Raw genomic sequence first — 24,015 nt, 5'->3', positions numbered from 1 at the left:
GTGTTCCTCCTTCGGTTCTACCCTTAGTTATTAAAGAGGCAACAGTCACCAACGTATGTGTTCACCTTGCCTGTAGGCAGACCTTAGCCTTTTCTTCCCATCTCTCAGAGACTGTAAGGAGCTCCTGTAGTTCAGCCATTGCCTTCTCCACAGCATGGTGTGGTGCCAACCCCACCCCAGAGTCAATCAGTTTCTTCATGACATCCAAAGTGACCTGTTGTGGATCTGACAGGGTCAGTCTTACTTCATCCAACCATCGAGCCTGCTGTAGCTCTTGCTTTAGTCGGGCTAATTCAGGTAGCTCCACATACAGACTAGAGCCCATGTCTATCAACAACTGGAGTTTGGAAGAATCTGGGGTTTCGTCCATCATGGCCTCTTGAGCACGTTCATGAAACTCTTCCACATCATCCAGGAGATTCTGAAAAAGTCAAAAGAATAAAAATAAAAAACAAATTTAAAAGATACAAAATGAGTATGGAATAGACATAGTTCAGGTAAACTATCAAATTCTAAACCGTCTGATAATCTCACCATTATAGGACCAGATAGTGAAAAACATAAATATGCTTCCCTGTACTTACACAGAATTACTTTTAAAATATGATTCATTCAAACAATATTTAATGACAGCAGACTCAGACGCAGCTAACTGCTCTAAGCACACAGCACTAAAGCATTCAAAGTCCTTGTCTTCATGGAACATATTTTAATATGAACAGTCAGTCAGACACTGAATACCTGAATAAAATGTGTCAGTTTTAAATGCTATGAAAATAAAATAGGGCAACACAACAGAGAAGGACCAGAGGGGGCAGGCATATTACTTTGCAATGGTGGTCACAGAAAAGAGATGAACTGAAATTAAAATGAGGAGCCAGAGATGGGAACTATATGAAGATCTGGAGGAAGAGCAGTTCAGGCAGGACAGATAACTGCAAAAGCTTTTACAGGGAAATGTCTTGCTCTAAAGTAGATGATGGGAGATAAAGTGAGAAATACAGTTTAAAAATAAGCAGAAGGGGGCAGCCCAGGTGCCTCAGCGGTTTAGTGCTGCCTTCAGCCCAGGGCGTGATCCTGGAGACCTGGGATCGAGTCCCACATCGGGCTCCCTGCATGGAGCCTGCTTCTCCCTCTGCCTGTATCTCTACCTCTCTCTCTCTGTGTGTCTCTCATGAATAAATTTTAAAAATCTTAAAAAAAAAGAGAGAGAGAGAGAAGGAAATGCGAATGAGCAAAGAAAACCAGAATGTGTGGTGTCACAGATGCTCAGAGAGGAAAGCCTCTCGGGAAGGAAAGCATGGTAAACTACCAAAATGCTCCTACAACATGGAATAACAGCAGAAACAGAACTGATACTAGAATTCACAAGATAACCTTGATAAGAATCATTTTAGATAACCTGCCCATGGCCAAATCACAAAACACACCACAAACTTTCAGAGTATTACTACCTATGCTCATTAATATATTTGATATATGCTTTCTGAGAATAGAAATATTCAAGAAACTACCAGCGTCCTAAGAAGTTCAGAGCTCACATTTTTAAAAGCTCATGAACTAATAACTTACTGATACATTCCAATTCTTTTAACTATTTTCTTGCATTTCAGTTACATCTATGCTAAATGGGAATTCTGATCAAAAATTAATGTAGAAAAAATTCTAAACTACCTACTCTTGTTTCCAGAATTTTAAAAGGAGAATTAAAGGCTAAGACCAAAGCCAGGGGATTCTTACTGCCTACTGAAAAACTTCAAACAGCAGCACTTATGTAACAAACAAGCAAACAACAAACTAGTCTAGACACAATATTTTGTTTGCCCAAAACAGAAACCCATACTACAAAAGATATTATCCAAGAAAAAAATGTAATACTCCACCTTTACTTGTCGAGCTTGGCTGATGACACATGGAAGACTAAAAAGTTGTTGGACAAAGGCCTTTAATTCTTCCACTGTCAGTTTGGTCCGAGTCCTCCCACTATCTGGGCTCTGCCTAATGTGAAATAATGAGACATAAGTAAGAATAATTCATAGCCATCTGATATCAAAGGGGCTGCTAGTCTCTCTAGAATTATAACCCAAGCAATCCCAGAATATGAGTGTTTGAGAGGTTGTACTATAATGGTGATCACTTCCAAATTAGTTATTCAATTAACTGATTTAATTGAATCATTAGTTACTTATTCAAAGATTCAACTCCAAGTTATAGTTCCTCCAATCGTACAAGTACTGAGCATTTGAAACAGTCAGTGAATTCCTGAGAGTAAAATACTATGTTCATTAATAAAACTAAATCTTCGGGGCACCTGGGTGGCTCACGGTTGAGTGTCTGCCTTCGGCCCAGGGCGTAATCCTGGAGTCCCAGGATCAAGTCCCACATTGGGGGCAGCCCGGGTGGTTCAGCGGTTTAGCGCCGCCATTAGCCCAGGGCCTGATCCTGGAGACCCAGGATCGAGTCTCACGTTGGGCTCCCTGCATGGGGCCTGCTTCTCCCTCTGCCCTGTGTCTCTGCCAATCTCTCTCTCTCTCTGTATGTGTCTCATGAATAAATAAACAAAATCTTTAAAAAAAAAAAAAAAAGTCCCACACTGGGCTCCCTGCATGGTGTCTGCTTCTCTCTCTGCCTATATCTCTGCCTCTCTCTGTGTCTCTCATGAATAAATAAAATCTTTAAAAAAAAAAAAAAAACTAAATCTTCTACCTCAAAAAGCTTAAAATGTGGAACAAGGACCTTTATCTTGGCTAGGGGACAATCAATCTCCTTGAAATGGATTCATAATTATATGTATATGTGCATTTTTCCAAGAAAAGGGTCCCTAAGCTTTTGCCAGGTTCTCCAAAGGGGTTAATGACCCAATGACAGGTAAAGATTTGCTGACCAATGTCTCAAAGAAAGGTTCTCTAATCAAATGGTAAGTTAAAAAATGTACAAAGTAATTTGTATACGAAACAATACCACAGAAAATTTAACACATATAACTACATTAAATAAAGGGCGCATACTTCTACACCCCTTTCTAACACAACCTCTCCTGCATCCATCGAGGTTATTACTTTTTACTGCCACCTGCCTTCAGCATGTAGTATCATTTACTTACACATATTGATTGCACATCCAGTATAAGCCAGACATTGTTTTAAGCACAAGAAACAATAATGAAAAGAGGATAAAAAAATCTCCAACATTCTAGTCTAGTATGTGTTCTAGTGGGATTGGGAAAGAAAGGAGGAGATAATAAATAGTGTATCAGGAAGTGACACGGCTAGGAGAAAAAGAGCAGGAAAGAACAAAAAGGTTGCAATGAAATTTTATACAGGGTTATCAGGGAAGACCTCTTCAAGAATGTGTCAGATATCTGAAAAAGGCCTGAAAGAAGTGAGGGAACAAGCCACCTAGGTATCAGGGAAGAGCACTCAGAGCACGAAGAAAAAGTGCAAAGGCCCTAAACAGAAATGTACATGGTGGGTATGAAAAGCACAAAAGGTAAGAAGAATGCAAAGTAGAGCAAGAAAGGAAGAGAAGGAGGAGATAAGATTGGGACATGACTGGAGGAGGGACGGAAATGGCCACCACAAGAGGCCAGTTAAGTTTTTGGCTTTTACCCTGAAAGAAAGACAAAACCAGGAAACCCACAGGAAACTACTGGAGAGCTCTTCTTCATCTTACCTGTGCTTCTGCTTTTTGCTCAGAAGCAGCTGAGCCACAGAAGCGCAAGTCTCTGCTTCTTTTACAGCATCCCTGAGTTTTCTAAAGAGATCATTCTCTGGATATTTCCTATCCTCAGCATCTTCCAGCATTACCCGCAATTCAATCAAATCTGTAAAAATAAAGCTATATACTATGACCACAGACATCAAAAACCATTTAAAAATACTCACCAACCTCTCTCAAGTTAGTCATCGCTCTATTAGTGGAAACATCACAGCTGTGAAAATCTCATCAGTGCAATAGAAGCTTAAGAGCAGGAGCTCATTCCTAAACCTTAAAAACAATTTCTCTCCAGGAAGGAAATTCCTCATTCTTAATTAACCTTTAGTGTTATGTTAGTCCATTGTTATCAGTGGCTCCCCAAGACACCTATCTGCTCCAAGTTAGCTATCTATCCCATTTTATATTAACTTTTTAAGCAAAAGAAGATTCTCAAACAGAAAAGTAAATCTGTAGTCAGTCAACCAACCCATTAGTCACCAATCTCACCTGAGGCCTAGGTTGTTCCTTAATGGAGAAAAAGCACACAAAACAAGGCCTCTTTCAATGTGACAGTAATTTCAGTGTATGCATACAAAAGGAGGAAACTTAACCTTTTTTGTGGTTGAAGTTGGCAGATAAAGCTTCTGTAACACGGCTGACCCAAGTGTCATAGGACTGTGCCCTGACCTTCACACCAAAGAGAAGAGAAGGGAGGTCCTCTAATGGGTAGCGGTATCTAAAACCAAAGAAAAACAAGACAAAATAAACAAAAAGCCAGAAAAATCAAGAACTTTGCAAAAACCAACAATTTGAAAATAAATTTTAAGTACAATCAGCTTAATACAATTACCAAGGTAACAGGGTCTTAAATCCAAGCCATCCACAGAGTTTTAACACAGGAAGAGACAGGGAACATGTGAAATCAACTGATAAAAAAAACTAACATTAGATGCCAAATTTAAGGCCAACTTTAAAGGACTAGTCCTCAGCAGGAACACAGAGAGACAAGGAAAAGTTACAGTGCATACATGGGAAAGAGGAATTACAAAGAACGGTGCACTTGGTTTTAAAAGAAGTAACAAGTTTTTCTTTCTTTCTTTTTTTTTTTTAGTAACAAGTTTTTCAAGAAACTTACGGCTACCTAAGACATTTCTTCTGCATGGGGCAGGGGCACAGATCATTTGGATGGTAGAGACACACAAGCCGCTCGGGATTACAGGAGCACGTGAGAGCAGAGAGAAAACATGTGGTTCTGCATGCCGAACACTGTCGCTCATCGTCAGGAACAAGTTCAAACACTTCTTCTTCAGACATTAGGACACCCTGAAATATAGTTCATGTCACTACACCAGGTCCTTCTAGACTCTCAAGCATCAAAGAACTTCAAATTATTAAATTTTTTTCTACAGGTAAATCTGACTTAAGCTATAAACATGGGAGGTACGATGTGCCACATCATCAAAATATTTTCTAAAATTAATCATTCTTAATTCTTTAAAAATGGGAAAGACTAAACCTTGGTGTGTAAGAATATATTTGACTGATAACAATTATTCTTTTAAATGCAGGGAATTTACTACTACAAAGGACAAAATAACCATTTTTGAGGGGAAGGAAGGAAATTATAATTGGGGGGTACTTTGGGGTGGCTAACAAAGTTCTATTTCTTGACCAGAATTGTAATGACAACAAAGTTTACTATGTTACAATTCACGAAGCTATATATTTGTTTTCACAGGATTTTGTCTTCTCCTTAAAACAAGAAAAAAATTTTAAAAAACTTCTTTTGTCCCAGGGACAATATACCCTTGAATCCTAAATACAGATATATATTAGTATCAATGATCTGAAAATAACACTGATAAATACAAACATATGCAAAGATAAAGTAATAAAAATTACTTAAACTATGCAAATCAAAATATAATCTACTTCAGCAAGACATCAAAAACAAAGTTAAATTCAGTCTGCCAGCTTAAGAAATAAGAGCATTTAAAGTGCATTTTATAAAGACTCCCACTTAATACATAAAGGTTCTCTTTAAAGTTACTACTTATTTGAGAAAAGTACTTATAAAACCTAATTCCACTATGAGAGCAAACTTTTTTCACTTACACAAGGGAAAAACCCAGTAATTTATTCACTGGCAGACACAATTCAGTTCTTGCAACACAGATTTTGTTTTTGATTATTGGTTTAATCTACATGTCTCTTAACTATCCTCTCATATCTTTCCATCTCATATTAGCATTTAATATTTGCTTTTAAAATTATTTCATGTAAAAATGGTTCCAAAATAAACTGCAGGTATTTCTCAGCTTACAAGAATTTACACAGCTTCAGAACAGCTGGCAAACAGGATATTCATTACAACATCTAGGGCACCTGGGTGGTTCAGTTAGTTACGCGAGCAACTCTTGATTTCAGCTCAGGTCATGATCTTAGGGTTGTGGGATCGAGCCTACATCAGGTTCCACACTCAGTAGAGAGTCTGCTTGGGATTCTCCCTCTCCCTCTGAACCTTTTCCCCTCTACTCATTTGCTCACTTGCTCTTTCTCTCTCTCTGCAGATTTTATTTATTTGAGACACAAAGAGAGAACACAAGCTGGGGGAGGGGGCAGAGGGAGAAGGAGAAGCAGACTCCTCACTGAGCAGGAAACCCAATATGGGGCTTTATCCCAGGACCCTGAAATCATGACCTGAGCCAGAGGCAGACGCTTAACCGACTAAACCATCCAGGCACCCCTAAATAAATAAATCTTAAAAAAAAAATACATCAAGAAATTTTACACCAAATTCTAAAGTATGCTCCAGGAACTACTAGTCCTGGAAGATATTCTACAAAAAAAATAAGTAAGTTGTCTATGGGGAAATGCTATGTATTACTATATCCCTCCCAACTTAAGAGATTAACAATGAACACCAGCGTATCATGTAAGTTTTACAGTAAAGAATCCCATTTATTATTTTTTCCCCATTTACTGTTTTCTTAATCTACTATTTCCCAAGTTTTTCTATCACAGAACAATTTTTCCTTGTAGTGCTGGAAATTATATAGCTTAGAAAATCATAAATTAGGAGGGAATGGAGAAAAAATTAAAAGGCTACCTGAAATAATGAAGGTGAGAAAATTTTTTTATTTAAAAAAATTTTTTTTTAGATTTTATTTATTAATGGAGAGACACACGGAGAGGGAGGGGGAGAGAGAGAGAGAGAGAGACAGACAGAGACACAGGCAGAGGGAGAAGCAGGCTCCATGCAGGGAGCCTGATGTGGGACTCGATCCCGGGTCTCCAGGACCACGCCCCAGGCTGCAGGTAGCACTAAACCACTGCGCCACCAGGGCTGCCCTGAAGGTGAGAAAATTAAGGAATGGAACCAATGGTACCAATAAAGAAAAAAAGGGGGGGGGGGGACTGGAAGTGAAAGAGACATTGCCAAAATAAACAAAAACTTCAAACCAGATAGCAGATGACTATGAAAGAGACAGATGAGTTAAGAATCACATTAAGTTTTTACATAATGATCCTAACGCTTACTGGCAATTAGTAATTCCTGAAAAGGTAGATGGAGAGGAGATGATGATATTCTATCTCAGATGCTGAAAGTGAGATGACAAAAAGCTAAAGAAAAATAAATGTACAGTAATCCCAGAGAGGCTTGGATTACAAATGGGTGACTGGAAATGACACCCCTCTCAAAGTGACAATAATTCCTGTGTTTGCACATAGTAGGAGGAAACATTAAGATCTGAAAAATAAAGCCACAAGGTAAAATCCTAAGAAAGGCTAAGAACTCCTTGAAAAGGAACACAAAAGGAAAACAATAAAAGGTCAAAGGCTGCACCCTGCAAACACGGGTAGTTGAGGAAGATAAGGAAAATAATTAAAAGTGACTGGCAAGGGGCACCAGGGTGACTCAGTTGGCTGAGAGGCCAACTCTTGGTTTCAACTCAGCTCATGATCTCAGGGTCCTCACTCAGCAGGGAGCCTGCTTGTGGATTCTCTCTCCTTCTCTTTGTCCCTCCCCCAGTTTGCTCTAATAAATAAATCTTTTTTTTAAAAGGTGACTGGCAAGTGTCATCAGAGGCTGAAGAAGCAGTAAAGCAAGTGTGAGGGAAAGGAACAAAGCAGCAATATATAGTGCAAAAAGAGGTCACTGGGATAGAGGACAAAGAATAATGAGACTTGGTGATAAAGTCACTAGCAAACTCTGAAAGTCAGAATGACAGTGAGGATAAAGGGACAAAAAGGATATGAGGGTACTGACCACAGAAAACCACTCCAGAAGTTTTTTGGGAAGAAATAAAATGACTTTTTTCAAGATAGGAAAGACAAGTACACAATATGCAAAGAAAGAATGGAGATCAGTGTCTCAAGGGCACAGGAAGAAGCTAAGTTTATAGAAAAAAGAGTCCTTAGAAAGAAATTTGATCAGGGTCACCTGGGTGGCTCAGCGGTTTCGTCTACCTTTGGCTCGTCTACCTTTGGTTCGGGGCGTGATCCCAGGGCCCTGGGATAAAGTCCCGCATCAGGCTCCCCACAGGGAGCCTGCTTCTCCCTCCACCTATGTCTCTGCCTCTCTGTGTGTTAAATGAACTTTCTGGTTTCTCAGCACATATGAAAGTTTTACTTATCCTATACCGTAGCCTATTAAGTATACAATAGTATTATGTCTAAAAAAGCAATGTACACATCTTAATTAAAAAATACTTTACTGCTAAAAAATGCTCAACACCATCTGAGTCTTTAAGCAAGTTGGTCTTTTTGCTGATGGAGGATCTTGCCTCCATGTTGATCAACCTGCTGCTGATCAGGATGGTGGTTGCTGAAGGTATGGGGCTGCTGTGGCAATTTCTTATAATAAAACAATGGAGTCTGGACCACCTGGCTGGTTCAGCTGGTAGAGCACACAACTCTCAATCTCAGGGTCCTGAGTCCAAGCCCCACAGCGGGCGTGCAGCCTACTTAAGACAACAACAGGACCCCGCCGGAGCCACCTCTGCCAGCAACATGTTCAAGGTAATTCAGAGGTCTGTGGGGCCAGCCAGCCTGAGTCTGCTCACCTTTAAAGTCTATGCGTCACCTAAAAGGGACTCACCTCACAAAACTTCTGTGAAAGTTAATGAGCTTTCACTCTACTCGGTTCCTGAGGGTCAATCTAAACATGTGGAGGAGCCAAGGACCCAGCTTGAAGAAAGCATTTCACATCTCCGACATTATTGCGAGCCATATACAAGTTGGTGTCAGGAAATGTACTCACAAACAAAGCCCAAGATGCAGAGCTTGGTTCAATGGGGGTTAGACAGCTATGAATATCTCCAAAATGCACGTCCTGGATTTTTTCCAAGACTTGGTGTTATTGGTTTTGCTGGCATTGTTGACTTCTTTTGGCTAGACGGTCAAAAATAAAGAAGCTGGTGTATCCACCTGGGTTCATGGGACTAGCTGCCTCTCTTTATTATCCACAACAAGCCATCGTATTTGTCCAGGTCAGTGGGGAGAAATTATATGACTGGGGTCGTATAAGATTTGTGGATACATAGTCGTAGAAGATTTGTGGAAGGAGAACTTTCAAAAGCCAGGAAATGTGAATAATTCACCTGGAAATAAGTAGAATGCTCCATGCTCTGCCCATTTTAATCAGTTATAGGTAAACATTGGAAACTCCATACATTTTCTACAGAAAAATGGCAGAGAAGTCAGTACTGAATGTAGTAAATTGGCTTTCTTCTTCAGGAAAAACTATATCAGGCTTCTTTGTTATCTTGGGTGATACCATACTACCAGTGGACTAATCGGAAATCCTTTCACCTAGAGATAATGTCCAGCATTAGAACTCCTGGTTCTCATGTTGCTATTTATGTACATAATTAAAATTCTGAATTAAAAAAAAAAAAAAGACAACAACAGGGGATCCCTCGGTGGCTCAGCAATTTTGCCCCTGCCTTCATCCCAGGGTGTGATCCTGGAGTCCTGGGATCGAGTCCCACGTCAGGCTCCCTGCATGGAGCCTGCTTTTCCCTCTGCCTGTGTCTCTGCCTCTCTCTTTCTCTCTCTCTGTGCCTCTCATGAATAAATAAATAAAATCTTAAAAAAAAAAAAAGACAACAATGGAGTCTGCTATATCATCGCTTTCCCATGCGACTTCTCTGTAGCATGCAATGCTGTCTGATAGCATTTTACCCACAATTAGAACTTCTTTCAAAATTGCAGTCAATCCTCAAACTCTGCCACTGCTTTATCCACTAATTTTATGTAATATTCTAAATCCCTTGTCATCGTTTCAATAATCTTTATAGCATCTTCACCAGCAGTAGATTCCATCTCAAGAAACCACTTTCTTGGGATCCCTGGGTGGCGCAGCGGTTTGGCGCCTGCCTTTGGCCCAGGGCGCGATCCTGGAGACCCAGGATCGAATCCCACGTCGGGCTCCCCGTGCATGGAGCCTGCTTCTCCCTCTGCCTGTGTCTCTGCCTCTCTCTCTCTCTCACTGTGTGCCCATCATAAATAAATAAAATAAAATTAAAAAAAAAAAAAAGAAACCACTTTCTTTGCTCATCCATAAGAAGCAGCACCTCATTTCCTAAAGTTTTATCATGAGATTGTAGCAATTCAGTCATATCTTCAGGCTCTACTTCTAATTCTAGTTCTCTTGCTATTTCCACTCCATCTGCAGTTACTTCCACCAATGAAGTCTTGAACACCTCAAAGTCATCCATGACAAGACTGGAAACTTCTTCCAAACTCCTGTTCATGTTATTTGGACCTTGTTTCATCTATCACAGATGTTCTTTTTTTTTTTTTTTTTTTTAAGATTTACTCATTTATTTATGATAGACATAGAGAGAGAGAGAGAGGCAGAGACACAGGAGGAGGGAGAAGCAGGCTCCACACCAGGAGCCTGATGCGGGACTCGATCCCGGGACTCCAGGATTGGGCCCTGGGCCAAAGGCAGGCGCTAAACCGCTGAGCCACCCACGGATGCCCTATCACAGATGTTCTTAATGGCATCTAGAACAGTGAATCTTTTCCACAAGATTTTCAATGTACTCTGCCTAGATCCATCAGAAGAAATCACTTTCACGGCAGCTAAAGCCTTACAAAATGTATTTCTTAAATAATAAGACCTGAAAGTCAAATTACTCCTTAATCCACAGGCTTAATAACTGATGTTCTGTTAGCAGGCATGAAAACATTAATCTTGTTGAACACCATCACAGCTCTTAGGTGACCAGGTGCATTGTCAATGAGCAGGATCTTTTTCTCTGAACACTAGATCCAAACCATCTTTAAACAGATATACTGTCATCCAGGGTTTGTTGTTCCAGTTATAGAACACAGAGTTAGATTTAGCACAATCCTTAGGACTCTGAGATTTTCAGAATGGCAAATGAGCACTGGCTTCAACTTAAAGTTACCAACTATATTAGTCTCTAACAAGAGTCATCCTCTCCTTTGAAACTTCAAAGCCAGGCATTAACTTCTCTCTAGCTATGGAAGTCCTAGATGGCATTTTCTTCCAATAGAAGGTGGTTTCATCTACACTGAAAATCTGCACTTAGTGTAGCCACCTTCATTGATGAACATAGTTAGATCTCCTGGATAACTTGCGGCTTCACCTTGCATTTTGTGGTACAGAGATGATTTCTTTCTTAATCCTCATGAACCAACTTCTGCTAGCTTCAAATTTAACATAGTATTTTGAAATTGCTTATTTTATTTATTTTTTAAGATTCTGAGATGCCTGGATGGCTTGGCAGTTGAAGTGTCTGCCTTTGCCTCAGGGCATGATCCCAGAGTCCCAGGATCGAGTCCCTCATCAGGCTCCCTCCATGGAGCCTGCTTCTCCCTCTGCCTGTGTCTCTGCCTCTCTCTTTCTGTGTCTCTCATGAATAAATAAATAAAATAAAAATACAAATAAAACCAATTAAGCCAGAACAGGAGATCTCAAATTAGTATTCTCAGAAAAGGGCTTAAAATCATAAGTGACATATGCAGGAAAACAAATTTTGATCTATACCTCACTCCATAAACAAAAATTAACTTGAAATGACCCTACATGTAAATGTATAAGCTAAAACTGTAAAATTTCTGGAAAACATACAAGAAAATTTTTGTGATCTTGAGTTAAGCAAAGATTTCTTAGATATAATCAAAAGCACAAGCCACAAAAGAAAAAATTGATAAACCAAAGAAACTTCTGTTCTTCAAAAAAAAGACAAGCCATACTGGAAGAAAATATTGTCATATCACCTATCTAATAAAGAATTTATATCTAAAATATACAAAGAACTCTCAAAATTCAGTAACAACCCAAGTTTTAAAAGTTGGGCAAAAGATTTGAACAGAATCTTCCCTCAAAGATACATAGACAGTAACTAAGCACATAGAAGGTATTCAAAATCATTAGTCAGTAAAATTAAAACCATGATGAATGACCATGACAAACCAAACCTATTAGAATATCTAAAGTTAAAATTCCAAGTGTCAGTGAGACTGCAGGACAAGTGGAACTCTCCTATTCCTGGCAGAACTGTAAAAACTGCTTTGGAATACAATTTGGCAGTTTTTAGAAAAAATTAAACATACACATGTCATATGACCCAGCCGTTCCATTCTAGTATTTATCCAAGAGAAATGAAAGCATATGCCAACATAGAAATTTGTTCAGAAATGTTCACAGCAGCTTAATCATAAAAAGCAAGTTAAAAACAATTAAAATGTCCATAAGTGAAGATATAACACTTGGCAATTAAAAGGAATAAACAACTAACACATGGAAAAACATAAATGAATCTCAAAGTAATTCTGTTAAGTGAAAGAAAGTAAACAAAAGGTATAAAGTTTATACTTTTAAATTAAAATTTAAATAAGACACTTTTTAAAAGGGCACACTAAAGAAAGTAGACTGGTGTTTTCCGGTAGAGGTGCAATTTAGATTAGCGAAGACGGGGAACGGGATAAGGAGGAAGGATCACAAAGGGGCATAAGAAAACTTTTGAAGGTGATATGTTCATTATCTTGATTGTGACAAAGATCTAGTTTATTCTAAGCATTCAAAATCCCAGCACTCGTGGGAAGGGTATGGCCATCCCCTGCCCAGCTACCACCACTATAAGGAACTCCATCAGAAATTCAACTGGCTTCCAAACAGGGAGTTAAAAAAGAAAAAGAAGAAATCCCGACATTTGGTTATTCAGTACTTCCTACTCACTACATCATTAAATTATTTAGAAGGAGGGAAAAAAAAAGAAAAAAAAAAAAAACCAGATCAATACAATGTGACAACTGAAATCACCAGAAACACAACTTTTATTCTATTTCAAAGCTCAGAGAAAAGCAAAGGATTTGAATTTTCTTAAAGAAATAATACTGTATGTAAAGATTTTTAAAAATAAATATATACCTAAGAAATTCAATGTGACAGGATTCCATTTTTTAAAATCTAGAGATGACATGAAGATTCCTAAAACTTTTCGATTTATAGAACCCAAAATAACAAGTATAAAAATATACCTCCTCCAAGATGCCTAGGTCAGGCAACTGGTTAAGCACCCAACTCTTGGTTTCAACTCAGGTCTTGATCTTGTGAGATCAAGCCTGAACGTGAGGCTCCATGCTCAGCAGCAGAGTCTGCTTGAGATTCTCTCTCCCTCTGCCCCTCCCTATTATGCTCTTTCTCTTTAGAGAGATAAATAAATCTTTAAAAACGTATGTGTGTAAACATATGTGTACACACATATACCTTCTCCAAACCTGTGATTTTTGTGTTCAACTTCTAAAGGGAATCAAAGATGAAAGATGAAAATGGATTCTTTTTACAAGTTTAATTTTTAGTATATTCTCTGAGCAGTATCAAATACAGAATATATGACCTGCAAACTCACCATTTGTACAACAGACTCCCTTAATCTTGTCTCTTCTTCAGTCATGAGAGTCAATTCTTTGCACACCATGGCAGCCAGGCCCACATCTAAGCATTCTGGATCTGCTGCCATCTTGAAAATGAGTTCTTCATGTGAAAAGACACAATGACGCCTTAGCCGCCGGTAATGATTGACACACTGACGTCCAATGGGCAACTATAAACAAGAATTTCAAATTAAATCGCTTGCTTATAAAATATTCCAGAACAAAACCACTATCCTTTTTTTTTTTTAAGATTTTTTTTTTCATTTTTATTTATGATAGGCACACAGTGAGAGAGAGAGAGAGGCAGAGACACAGGCAGAGGGAGAAGCAGGCTCCATGCACCGGGAGCCCAACGTGGGATTTGATCCCGGGTCTCCAGGATCGCGCCCTGGGCCAAAGGCAGGCACTAAACTGCTGCGCCACCCAGGGATCCCCCACTATCCTTTTATCATAAAAAAGAGGCAGAATAACAAGCAGATCTTCTCTTATCAGAGAATAACAAATTCTATTTAAATATAAGAGGTAACTGTAAGTATTAAATTTTTATGGCCTAGCGGGAATTTCAAAGGCCTTCCCACAGAAAATTTTCACAATTTGAGATGCTAAGCTTCTAGCCTATGCTACTATATAGGTTTTCTACTCATTATGGAGAACAAGAAATACAAGTTCCTTGATATTTAAATGAGGAAGCAAACTCCTTTAGAACAATCTAACATAAGCTGCCTTAAGAGTAAAAAGAAAGGGCAGCTCTGGTGGCACAGCGGTTTAGCGCTGCCTGCAGCCTGGGTTGTGATCTGGAGACCCAGGATCAAGTCCCACATCAGGCTGATCAAGTCCCACAGTCCCACATCAGGCTCCCTGCATGGAGCCTGCTTCTCCCTCTGCCTGTGTCTCTGCCTCTCTCTCTCTCTCTCTGAATAAATAAAATCTTAAAAAAAAAAAAAAAAGTAAAAAGAAAAACATTCAGGTAATAAAGGGTTAAGTGGACATATTCAGCACAGAAGTTTCCACAGACCAAAAAGCAGAGATGTTATTAAAAGTTAAAAAAGGAAAACAGAAAAGGGGAGAAAAAAAGCACTATTTCAGCAATTCACATTAACTCACTCTTAATTTATTCTAAGAACCAAAAGCAAAAGACAGTTTACATTTTAGCATCTAGAAATTCTTTTAAAAACATCTGTCTGGGGACACCTGGGTAGCTCAGTGGTTGGGTTGCTGCCTTCAGCTCAGGTTGTGATCCAGGGATCCAGGATCAAGTCCCACATCAGGCTCTTGTGAAGAGCCCACTTCTCCCTCTGCCTATGTCTCTGCCTCTCTCTCTCTCTGAATAAATAAATAAATCTTAAAAAAAAACCTGTCTGGCCTAAAGAGAATTCAAAGTGAAATCACAAGATTATGTACTTTATTCTCCCTTAAGTGAAATAAATCACTAAATAATCACTTTTCATAAATCATTAGACACGCTCATTAAGATAAATTCTAAAAATTTCTTTAACCAAATCATGACACTCATTATACTATATAGGCATACCTTGAAGATCCTATGGGTTCAGATCCAGACCACCATAAATTATTACAATAAAGTGAGTCAAATGAATGTTCTGGTTTCCCAGTGCATATAAAACAACACTATAGGGATCCCTGGGTGGCGCAGCGGTTTGGCGCCTGCCTTTGGCCCAGGGCGCGATCCTGGAGACCCGGGATCGAATCCCACATCGGGCTCCCGGTGCATGGAGCCTGCTTCTCCCTCTGCCTATGCCTCTGCCTCTCTCTCTCTTTCTCTCTCTGTGACTATCATAAATAAAATTTAAAAAAAATTAAAAAAAAAAAAACACTATATTGTAGTCTATTTTGTATGCAATAGCATTATGTCTAAAAAAAAAATGTACACACCGTAATTCAAAAATACTTTCTTGCTAAAAAATGCTAAACATCACCAGAGCTTTAAGCAAATTATAATTACTAATCACAGATCACCACAACAAATAATAACAAAAAGGTTTGAAATATTGCCAGAATTGCCAAAATGTGACACAGAAACATACAGAAACATCAAGTGAATAAATGCTATGGTGGTGCCATTTTATAAATGGTGCTAACAGATCTGCTGTCTTGACACACGGTTGCCACAAGCCCTCAATTGTAAAAAAAAAAAAAAATGCAATATATGTACAGCACAATAAAGTGCAATAAAACAAGGTGTGCCTGTATACACACACACACACACACACACACACACACACACTCCCTCCATTGCTCCTCCTCCCCCTCCCACCTCAATGTTTCTCTCCACTTTTCCCCAACTTATATCCTCATGTCCAGTGAAAGAACTGGGTGGTTTAAATCAGAGTTTTAGTTTATATTTGAAAACTACGATATGAAAAAAAAAAAAGAAAAGAAAACTACGATATGAAATAAAAAATAAGAGAACGGATCTTTAAGAAATTTTTAGAATTCACCTCCATTTTGAGAAAGGCAGACGATAATCACAGGAATCACATTTTGAGAATATAAGACTATCTCTGAATCAAGCAGTGTCTCCATGCTCTTTTTTTTTTTTTAAGTAGGCTCCAAACCCAGTGGGGAGCCCAATGCTGGGCTTGACCTCATGACCATGAGATCAAGACCTGAGCTGAGATTGAGAGTCAGATGCTTAACTGACTGAGCCACCCAGGTGCCCCTACATATTCTTTTAAAGGAACAATCTTTCCCAAACAATTATACTTATGATTAGCAATTATCTTGTCTATTAACAATATACAACTCTTTCATTTCCTAATTCATAAATATCTACTTGTTAAACATTTCTCATATGGCTTATTAATAATGGCAAGAAGATATGCAGATCTTAACTATTATAATCTAAAGAAGCCACATAAAATAGAACTGATTGCCCACTATGACCTATAAAACCTAGTAATATCATTTTATTCCAATCTAAGGCTGCAATAACTCATTTCTACCACACCGTTCTTCTAAAGAGTTTCAAAGATTCCTACATATATCATCTAACTTGTCTGAGGTTATTAATTTTTTTTTTTTTTTTTTTTTTATTTATGATAGTCACACAGAGAGAGAGAGAGAGAGGCAGAGACACAGGCAGAGGGAGAAGCAGGCTCCATGCACCGGGAGCCCGACGCGGGATTCGATCCCGGGTCTCGAGGATCGTGCCCTGGGCCAAAGGCAGGCGCCAAACCGCTGCGCCACCCAGGGATCCCATTGTCTGAGGTTATTAAGCGAATCTCTAAACTATCTTATTTACCAGGTAAAAAACTTAGGCCCAGTGAAATTAAAAGAGCTGCCTACAGCCACACATCAATAACAGTAAACACATTAAAGTTAGAAACCATCTCTAATCCATTTCTGAATTATCTCTATTTCCTACCTACATCAAGCCAAGAAGCAAGTAAATCATAAACATTTTAATAAATGTTAGTTGAATTTTAAAAAACAGAGCTCAAACCCAAGGGAAAGTCCTAAGCTCAGTCTTGCTTCTGTTACTTCGTAGCCTAATAATAAATGTTAAATTACTAGATCAGATTACTCATCATATCATTCGTTAACCAAGGAAACAAAAATCATGAAATTTAATAAATCTATGTACCTACAGAAAACATAAGACCCAATTACTAAAAAATATTTCTCCTTGGGGCACCTGGGAGGCTCAGTCAGTTGTGTGTCTGATTCTTGATTTTGCTCAGGTTGCGATCTCAAGGTCCTAACATCAGGGTCATGAGATGGAGCCCAGAATCAGGCTCTGCACTCAGGGCAGAGCCTGCTAAGATTCTCTCTCTCCCTCTGCATACTCTCTCTCTTCAAAACAAAACAAAACATAACAACTCCCCAAATGTTGAGAGGAGATCAAAAAAAAAAAATTACTAAAGGAAAAATAAAGTCAAAGAGTGAATCATAAATTTGCAGTCTTTTCCCAACCAATATGACATAATCACAACTAATTAATTTTTGATAACCACCTCATACAAAAAAGCAAAACAGCATTCATTGGCATTATCATTTAAACAAAAATATAGAGATCTCAGTATTAAAGTTATCTTTAAAATAAGTTTTTAAAAAGAAATTGAAAAGCCACAAAATTGTAGGAAGAGAAAAATAACCTGTTTATAGGAAGGAAAGTATTAAAGGAATAAAAACTTTAAAATAAACTTTTTAAAATAAAAATCTTTAAAGAGACTTTTAACTTTTTAAAATAATAATCTGAGATATTTGAAAATATGGGTAAAATTAATTCTTAAAAAAATGTGGTCATAAAAAAAAAAAATCTAGTTTCATTATAAAATTTTCAAGTTGCGGGCAGCCCAAGTGGCTCAGCGGTTTAGTGCCACCTTCAGCCCGGGGCATGATCCTGTAGACCTGGGATTGAGTCCCACATCGGGCTCCCTGCATGGAACCTGCTTCTCCCTCTGCTTGTGTCTCTGCCTCTCTCTCTCTCTCTCTCTCTCCTCTCTGTGTTTCTCATGATAAATAAAATCTTAAAAAAAAAAAAAAATTCTCAAGTTGCTAAGAGGAAGCAAAGACTAGAGGAACCATTGTCTCTGAGAAAAGAAAGATTCAAAACCTATCAACTGCTCACTTAAAATTCAAACAGAATGGGGAAAATAATGAATGGATGGGAAGTAAAGAACTATAAAATCTTCCAAATAAAAACTGTAATGGAAACTCAAACTGAACTTTCTAAATTACAACAGTCACTTCACTCTCTACTGAAATATTCATGAATCCTCCCCTCCCCAGCTAAACAAATAAGGCAACTAAGATGCATTTTCCAGGGGTGTTAGTAGACGTACAACAGCTACTTGCTATAGAACAGACCCAGTCAGCAGTACAGAAGTTCACAGCTTCAGCAAAGTTGTAGCCCTGGTTAAATCCAGAATGATAGGCACGAGGAAATGTCACAACAAACTCGCCAGCACACTGATTGGTCCTGTACACCTAAATGCAAAGTGGGAACAGGGATACAAAACAAAATAAAACAAAAAAAAGAGGAAGAGATTTTTATCAGTCACTTTCAGACGCATTCTCTAAAATTAAAACAGTAAAGCATTCACCTACACATTTCAGAAAACAGTACCAGGGTTCAAGAAGCAGCCCAAACTCTACCTTCTTAAAATAGTCACTGATAACAAATTACAATAATCCATAACAAGAAGTAGCAGACAAATTCTCAAAAACAAAACATTACTCTCACTGGGCTACTAGTTTCTGAAACTTAATACAATTTTTACAATTAAGAGAAATTTTCTTTTATTCCTTTTATCCTTCTGTTGTCAATAACAAAAAGATGGAATTTCCTCCTATTCTTGGATAATTATTTTTTTTTGGAAATTAACTAATTAATTAGATCACGTTTTATGGAGATATCCCCAAAATCAGTTTTCCTGAATCCCATTATTTTTATGGTAATATTTTGTGTCTTTATTTATTTAGAGTGTTTATGCATGCCACCCAGCCACTCCAAAACTGTATGTCTTTAGAAAAGTCCCAGATGCTAGTATAAATTCACCCCACTTTTGGCTCAGGTCATGATCCCATCAAGTCCCGCATCGAGGTCTCTGCTCAGTGGGGAGTCTGCTTCTCACTTTGTCCTCACTACCCCCCACCCCACTTGTACACCCGCCCACTCTCTAATAAATAGTATCTTTAAAGACAATCTAACACTAGGCATCTGGGTAGCTCAACTGGTTAAGTGTCCAACTCCTGATTTTGGCTCAGGTCATGATCTCAGGGTCATGTGATCCAGCCCTATGTCAGGCTCCACGTTGGGCATGTAGCCTAAGATTCTCTCTCTCTGTCCTTCCCCTCCCCTCTAAAAAATAAATAAGTGAATAAATAATCTGAAAGTCTTCTAAAAACATAAAGACAAATTAACAGTACTATTACTCAAACTACTGTCTCATTAAGGTCGTGATGAATATTTGACCGTATACACCAAATGTACTAAATTTATAAATTTTAGTAGTAGTGGCTTAAATTTAATGATCATTGTCATAACTAATTTGAAAAGTAAAAAAGGTAGGGCTCCAGCGCGGCTCAGTCAGTTAAGCATTCAACTCTTGGTTTTGGCTCTGGTCATGATCTCAGTGGGATCAAGCCCCTTGTCAAGCTCCATGTTCAGTGGGAAGTCTGCTTGAGATTCTCTCTCTCCTTCTGCCCCCCCCTTCACCTTCTCTCTCTCTCTAAAATAAATTAAATCTTTAAAAATAAAAAATAAAAAAGGGGACACCTGGGTGGCTCAGTGTTCGGCCCAGGGTGTGATCCTGGAATCCTGCAATCAAGTCCCACATCAGGCTCCCTGCATAGAGCTTGCTTCTCTCTCTGACTGTATCTCTGCTTCTCTCTCTGTGTGTCTTTCATGAATAAATAAAATATTTTTTGAAAAAAGTAAAGGTTTTTATAGTATATTTCATTATTGCATACTTAAAAAGCTGTGAAATCTTTATATGAAATATGATCTTCAAAGAGAAGTATTACTTAAAATATACTTTAGCTAAAACAAAGACAGTAAAGAATACAAGATTTCTGTCAAAACCAGGATATAATGGTTTACTGAAAACAGAAGGATATTTTATTAGATAGCTACATATAAAGTATGATTAATACTTTAAAACACCTCTTTCTTAACTAAGAAATATAAATTCTAATTTGGCTATACAACATGTTCTTTTGCTTCCAGTTACAAAACAAGGTATGTTGTGCTTCTGTCTAATGAAAAGCTAACATAACTTTCAAGTTAAAATATCAGAAGTAGAGACACAAAAAGACTCACAGGCACACCATGCTCCATCAGTATATTAGGGTTCATGATGGTGACTAACTGATGCAGGAGATCAGGCTGGGATTCAAATAACTCAGGAGCCAGCTCCCTCATCACCTCCTCCAGTTGTTCTGCAGCATGAGATGGCACACCATACCATGTCTTTGGCTCCCCCCTAGCAAAAAGAAATAACTGTTTAGCTAGGTGAGCATGGTATTAATGAGGCCAGGATCTCTCATTCAAAACCACTAAACTATAATTAATATTGTCTTGTTCCATGGTCACAGATTATACACCCTGAATTCTGGCAAACTAACTCTTAAATCTGTTCATAATAGGAGGTAAGGCAAAGGTATATAAATAGGTAGATATATACTTATCACTACTATTAGAAAAGCAATTCAAAGCACATAAACTCTTTAAGGTGAATCAATAAATAGTATCTTCAAACAGGAAAGACACTATACAAAAAATAAACATTGTTCCAAAAAATACTGACATACTACCTTGATTCCCAAGTCCACTAGACATTCCAATTATCCCCACAATGATCAAAGTTGAAGTCAACACTCTGTAGAAGACCTTCACATAACTTCATTAAGTTGAATTTTACTATCCAACAAACTAAAGCAAGGCTAGAAATTGTTGAAATATTGAAAATAGTTCTATTTACAAATCTTTTTTTTTTTTTAAGATTTTATGTATTTACTCATGAGAGACACAGGGAGAGAGGCAGAGACACAGAGGGAGAACCAGACTCCATGCAGAGCACCCTATGTGGGATTTGATCCCAGGACTCCAGGATCACAGCCTGAGCTGAAGGCAGTCTGCTCAACCACTGAACCACCCAGGCACCCCCCTCTCATTTACAAATTTTAAAGACCAAAAACTTGCCATCATTAATGCACTAGACTTTAGTGGACTAGAGTTCATTTATAATACTAAGTTGTACTCCTAGGAAATGGATTTAGTGAGTCATGCTATTTATAAAAAGCTGAAATCTCCTAATCCTAATACAATTCAGTGCTATCTCCAACAGAACTTATACTACAATAATGAGAATGTTCTAGGTCTGTGCTGGACAATATACAGGGGCCCTAGTCACCTGTGACCATACAGCACTTGAATGTTTCCTATAATCGACAAAGTACATTTTTAACTTTATTTAATCTTGGGACACCTGGGTGGCTCAGTGGTTAGTATCTGCCTAAGGCAGTGGCTTGGCATGATCCCAGGGTCCGGGGATCGAGTCCCACATCGGGCTTTCTGCAGGGAGCCTGCTTCTCCCTCTACCTATGTCTCTGCCTCTCTCTATGTGTCTCTCATGAATAAATAAAATCTTAAAAAAACACACACACACACACACACACACACTTGACTTTATCTTAACTAATTTAAATAGCAGTATGTAGCTAAGAGTTATATTACACAGCACAGTGACAAAGCAAAGAAACAAAATCACTTTAGTTTTCCAGTACTATGCAGTGTGATTTGAGTAGTATCTTCCAAATGGAGAAAAATATAATTTAATTGACATTATAATAATGGACAAGGAACTGGGCAAGTGTGTGGGGAGACACGAATTCACCCAAAGAGTTTAATGAACACACATATAACAGGCATTTTTAGGGAAAATGTTATTTAAAAAAAAATCATTTAATGATTTCCAAATAAGTATCATTTGGTTTAAAACTCCAGGCTCTGCTGCATGCACATATTTTAAAGAGAAGGGTATCTGAGATGTATATATACTTAGGACCTCTACATTTCTCAATATATTATCCTACTTTGGGTAGGAAATACTTTTAAATTCAGTACTAATACATACCTAGCATTATTACACCTTTAAAAAGGTTACTTAGCATATAACAAAGATCATACGTACCAGTGTAAGTAGTTGATAGAATAACTCCAGTGATCTTCAATGTGCCAGCAGAAAGAAGAGAAACACATTCCTACATAGAGCCATGGCACCTTCATACCAGAGATGTCTACATTAATATGTGCAAGAACAGACTGCTCTAGGACAGGCATATTATTCAAATTCCAACCAGAAAGTGCATATTCCTATAAAGAAAAAAAAGATGTAAATAAATCAGAAACGACAAGTGTCCAATACAAATGTCAAGGGAATCTAAAAAAAAAAAAGTAAAAATTATATATAATATTTACAATAATCTAGTCCACAGAATCTGTGCTCTTTGCTCCCTGCAACATGTAACTTTTATATCTATTTCATCCTATCTCCTGTCTAGGTGGTATTTAGATTTCCCTTTCCCTGAAATAACTATTTCAGATACCTCTGGTTTATTCTGAAGCATATGAGCAATTTTTTAAACCACTCCTCCCTGGCTCATTAGTAAAATAATGTGAGACTCATTTCAAGATTATATTTCATTTTACCCTCAGTAGCCTAACTTCTCAAAATGTTTGCCACTATATTTATAGAATGGTGTCAGATACTATGAAACCAAAAAAATAAGACACATAATCCTCCATTTACACCAACACCAAAGACTTAGATGATGCAGAAAGTCAACCATTATCACCCCCACTACAAACACATCCAGAAATATTAAATTCTAACAATAACAAAAACATTTGTTTCCAAGATGAATTCAAAAGAAAAAAGAATTTCAAGTTTCCAGAAACAAAGAAAGGAAGGGAAGCCAAAATCAAAAAGGAAAGCTCTTGTCTGAGTTTTCATTGAGGTTTCTGACCGGTTTTTAAAGACTGGACACCAAGTTTCAAAAACCTATCCCTGAAACCATGTAAGTAAAGCCCTCAAGTGCTTATCATCCTTGTGGGGAGCAGTTCTCAATGTGGGATCTAGGGAACCTAAGACTATTTCAGGGAATCTGCAAAGTCAAACTATTTTCATAATAATTGAAAGATATTATTTGCTTTTTTCGCTCTTGTTCTCACAGGAACATAGTGTGAGTTTTCCAGAGGATACATGATAATGTGACATCACAACAGACTGACAACAGAGTGAATGCAGAAATAGATAAGAGAATCCAACTGCCTTCTTTAGGAAGTTGTTAAATACTGAACCTGGATGCCAGGTACTAAGGGAAGGAGGGAAGTTCATCATTATGTGTACTTTTATACATTTAAAACCTTGCTTAGGGAATCCCTGGGTGGCGCAGTGCTTTAACACCTGCCTTCAGCCCAGGGCATGATCTGGAGACCCGGGATCAAGTCCCACATTCCTGCATAGAGCCTGCTTCTTCCTCTGCCTATGTCTCTGCCTCTGTCTCTCTCTTCTGTGTCCTTCATGAATAAATAAATAAAATTATTTAAAAATAAAATAAAATAAAATAAAATAAAATAAAATAAAATAAAATAAAATAAAATAAAACTTTGCATAATACAGAGTTGAAAAAATAAAACCTGCAAAGTAAGAGGTTTAACAGCCAATGACCAAGCTGAAGAGAGAATGTGTCAACGAGAACTCAGATTTGAGGGTATCTAGGATCCATAACATAGCAAAAAAGAATTAAAACTCTATGAATAGTTAAGAGTCACAAAGGAGGGATCCCTGGGTGGCGCAGTGGTTTGGCGTCTGCCTTTAGCCCAGGGCGTGATCCTGGAGACCCGGGGTCGAATCCCACATCGGGCTCCCAGTGCAT

General features: G+C 38.1%; 1 protein-coding gene and 1 pseudogene across 1 annotated transcript in view; one reads left to right on the top strand and one right to left on the bottom strand.

Moving 5' to 3' along the window:
• The window catches only part of KDM5A (lysine demethylase 5A), an 88,198-nt gene that overhangs the window by 32,221 nt on the left and 31,962 nt on the right, over positions 1–24,015 (bottom strand). The window contains exons 11-19 of the mRNA XM_055315455.1: positions 22,269–22,450; positions 20,396–20,558; positions 18,442–18,561; positions 13,587–13,781; positions 4,838–5,019; positions 4,308–4,432; positions 3,673–3,823; positions 1,884–1,998; positions 66–421 (exon numbers count right to left, since the gene is read on the bottom strand). Of these exons, the coding sequence (XP_055171430.1) occupies positions 66–421; positions 1,884–1,998; positions 3,673–3,823; positions 4,308–4,432; positions 4,838–5,019; positions 13,587–13,781; positions 18,442–18,561; positions 20,396–20,558; positions 22,269–22,450 (1,589 nt within the window). The remainder of the gene's footprint in view (positions 1–65; positions 422–1,883; positions 1,999–3,672; positions 3,824–4,307; positions 4,433–4,837; positions 5,020–13,586; positions 13,782–18,441; positions 18,562–20,395; positions 20,559–22,268; positions 22,451–24,015) is intronic.
• Positions 8,686–9,313, top strand: LOC129503411 (MICOS complex subunit MIC26-like; annotated as a pseudogene).

Source organism: Nyctereutes procyonoides, unplaced genomic scaffold (assembly GCF_905146905.1).
Source record: "Nyctereutes procyonoides isolate TBG_1078 unplaced genomic scaffold, NYPRO_anot_genome, whole genome shotgun sequence".
Classification (NCBI taxonomy): Eukaryota; Metazoa; Chordata; class Mammalia; order Carnivora; family Canidae; genus Nyctereutes; species Nyctereutes procyonoides.
This window is presented reverse-complemented; position numbering and strand designations above follow the sequence as displayed.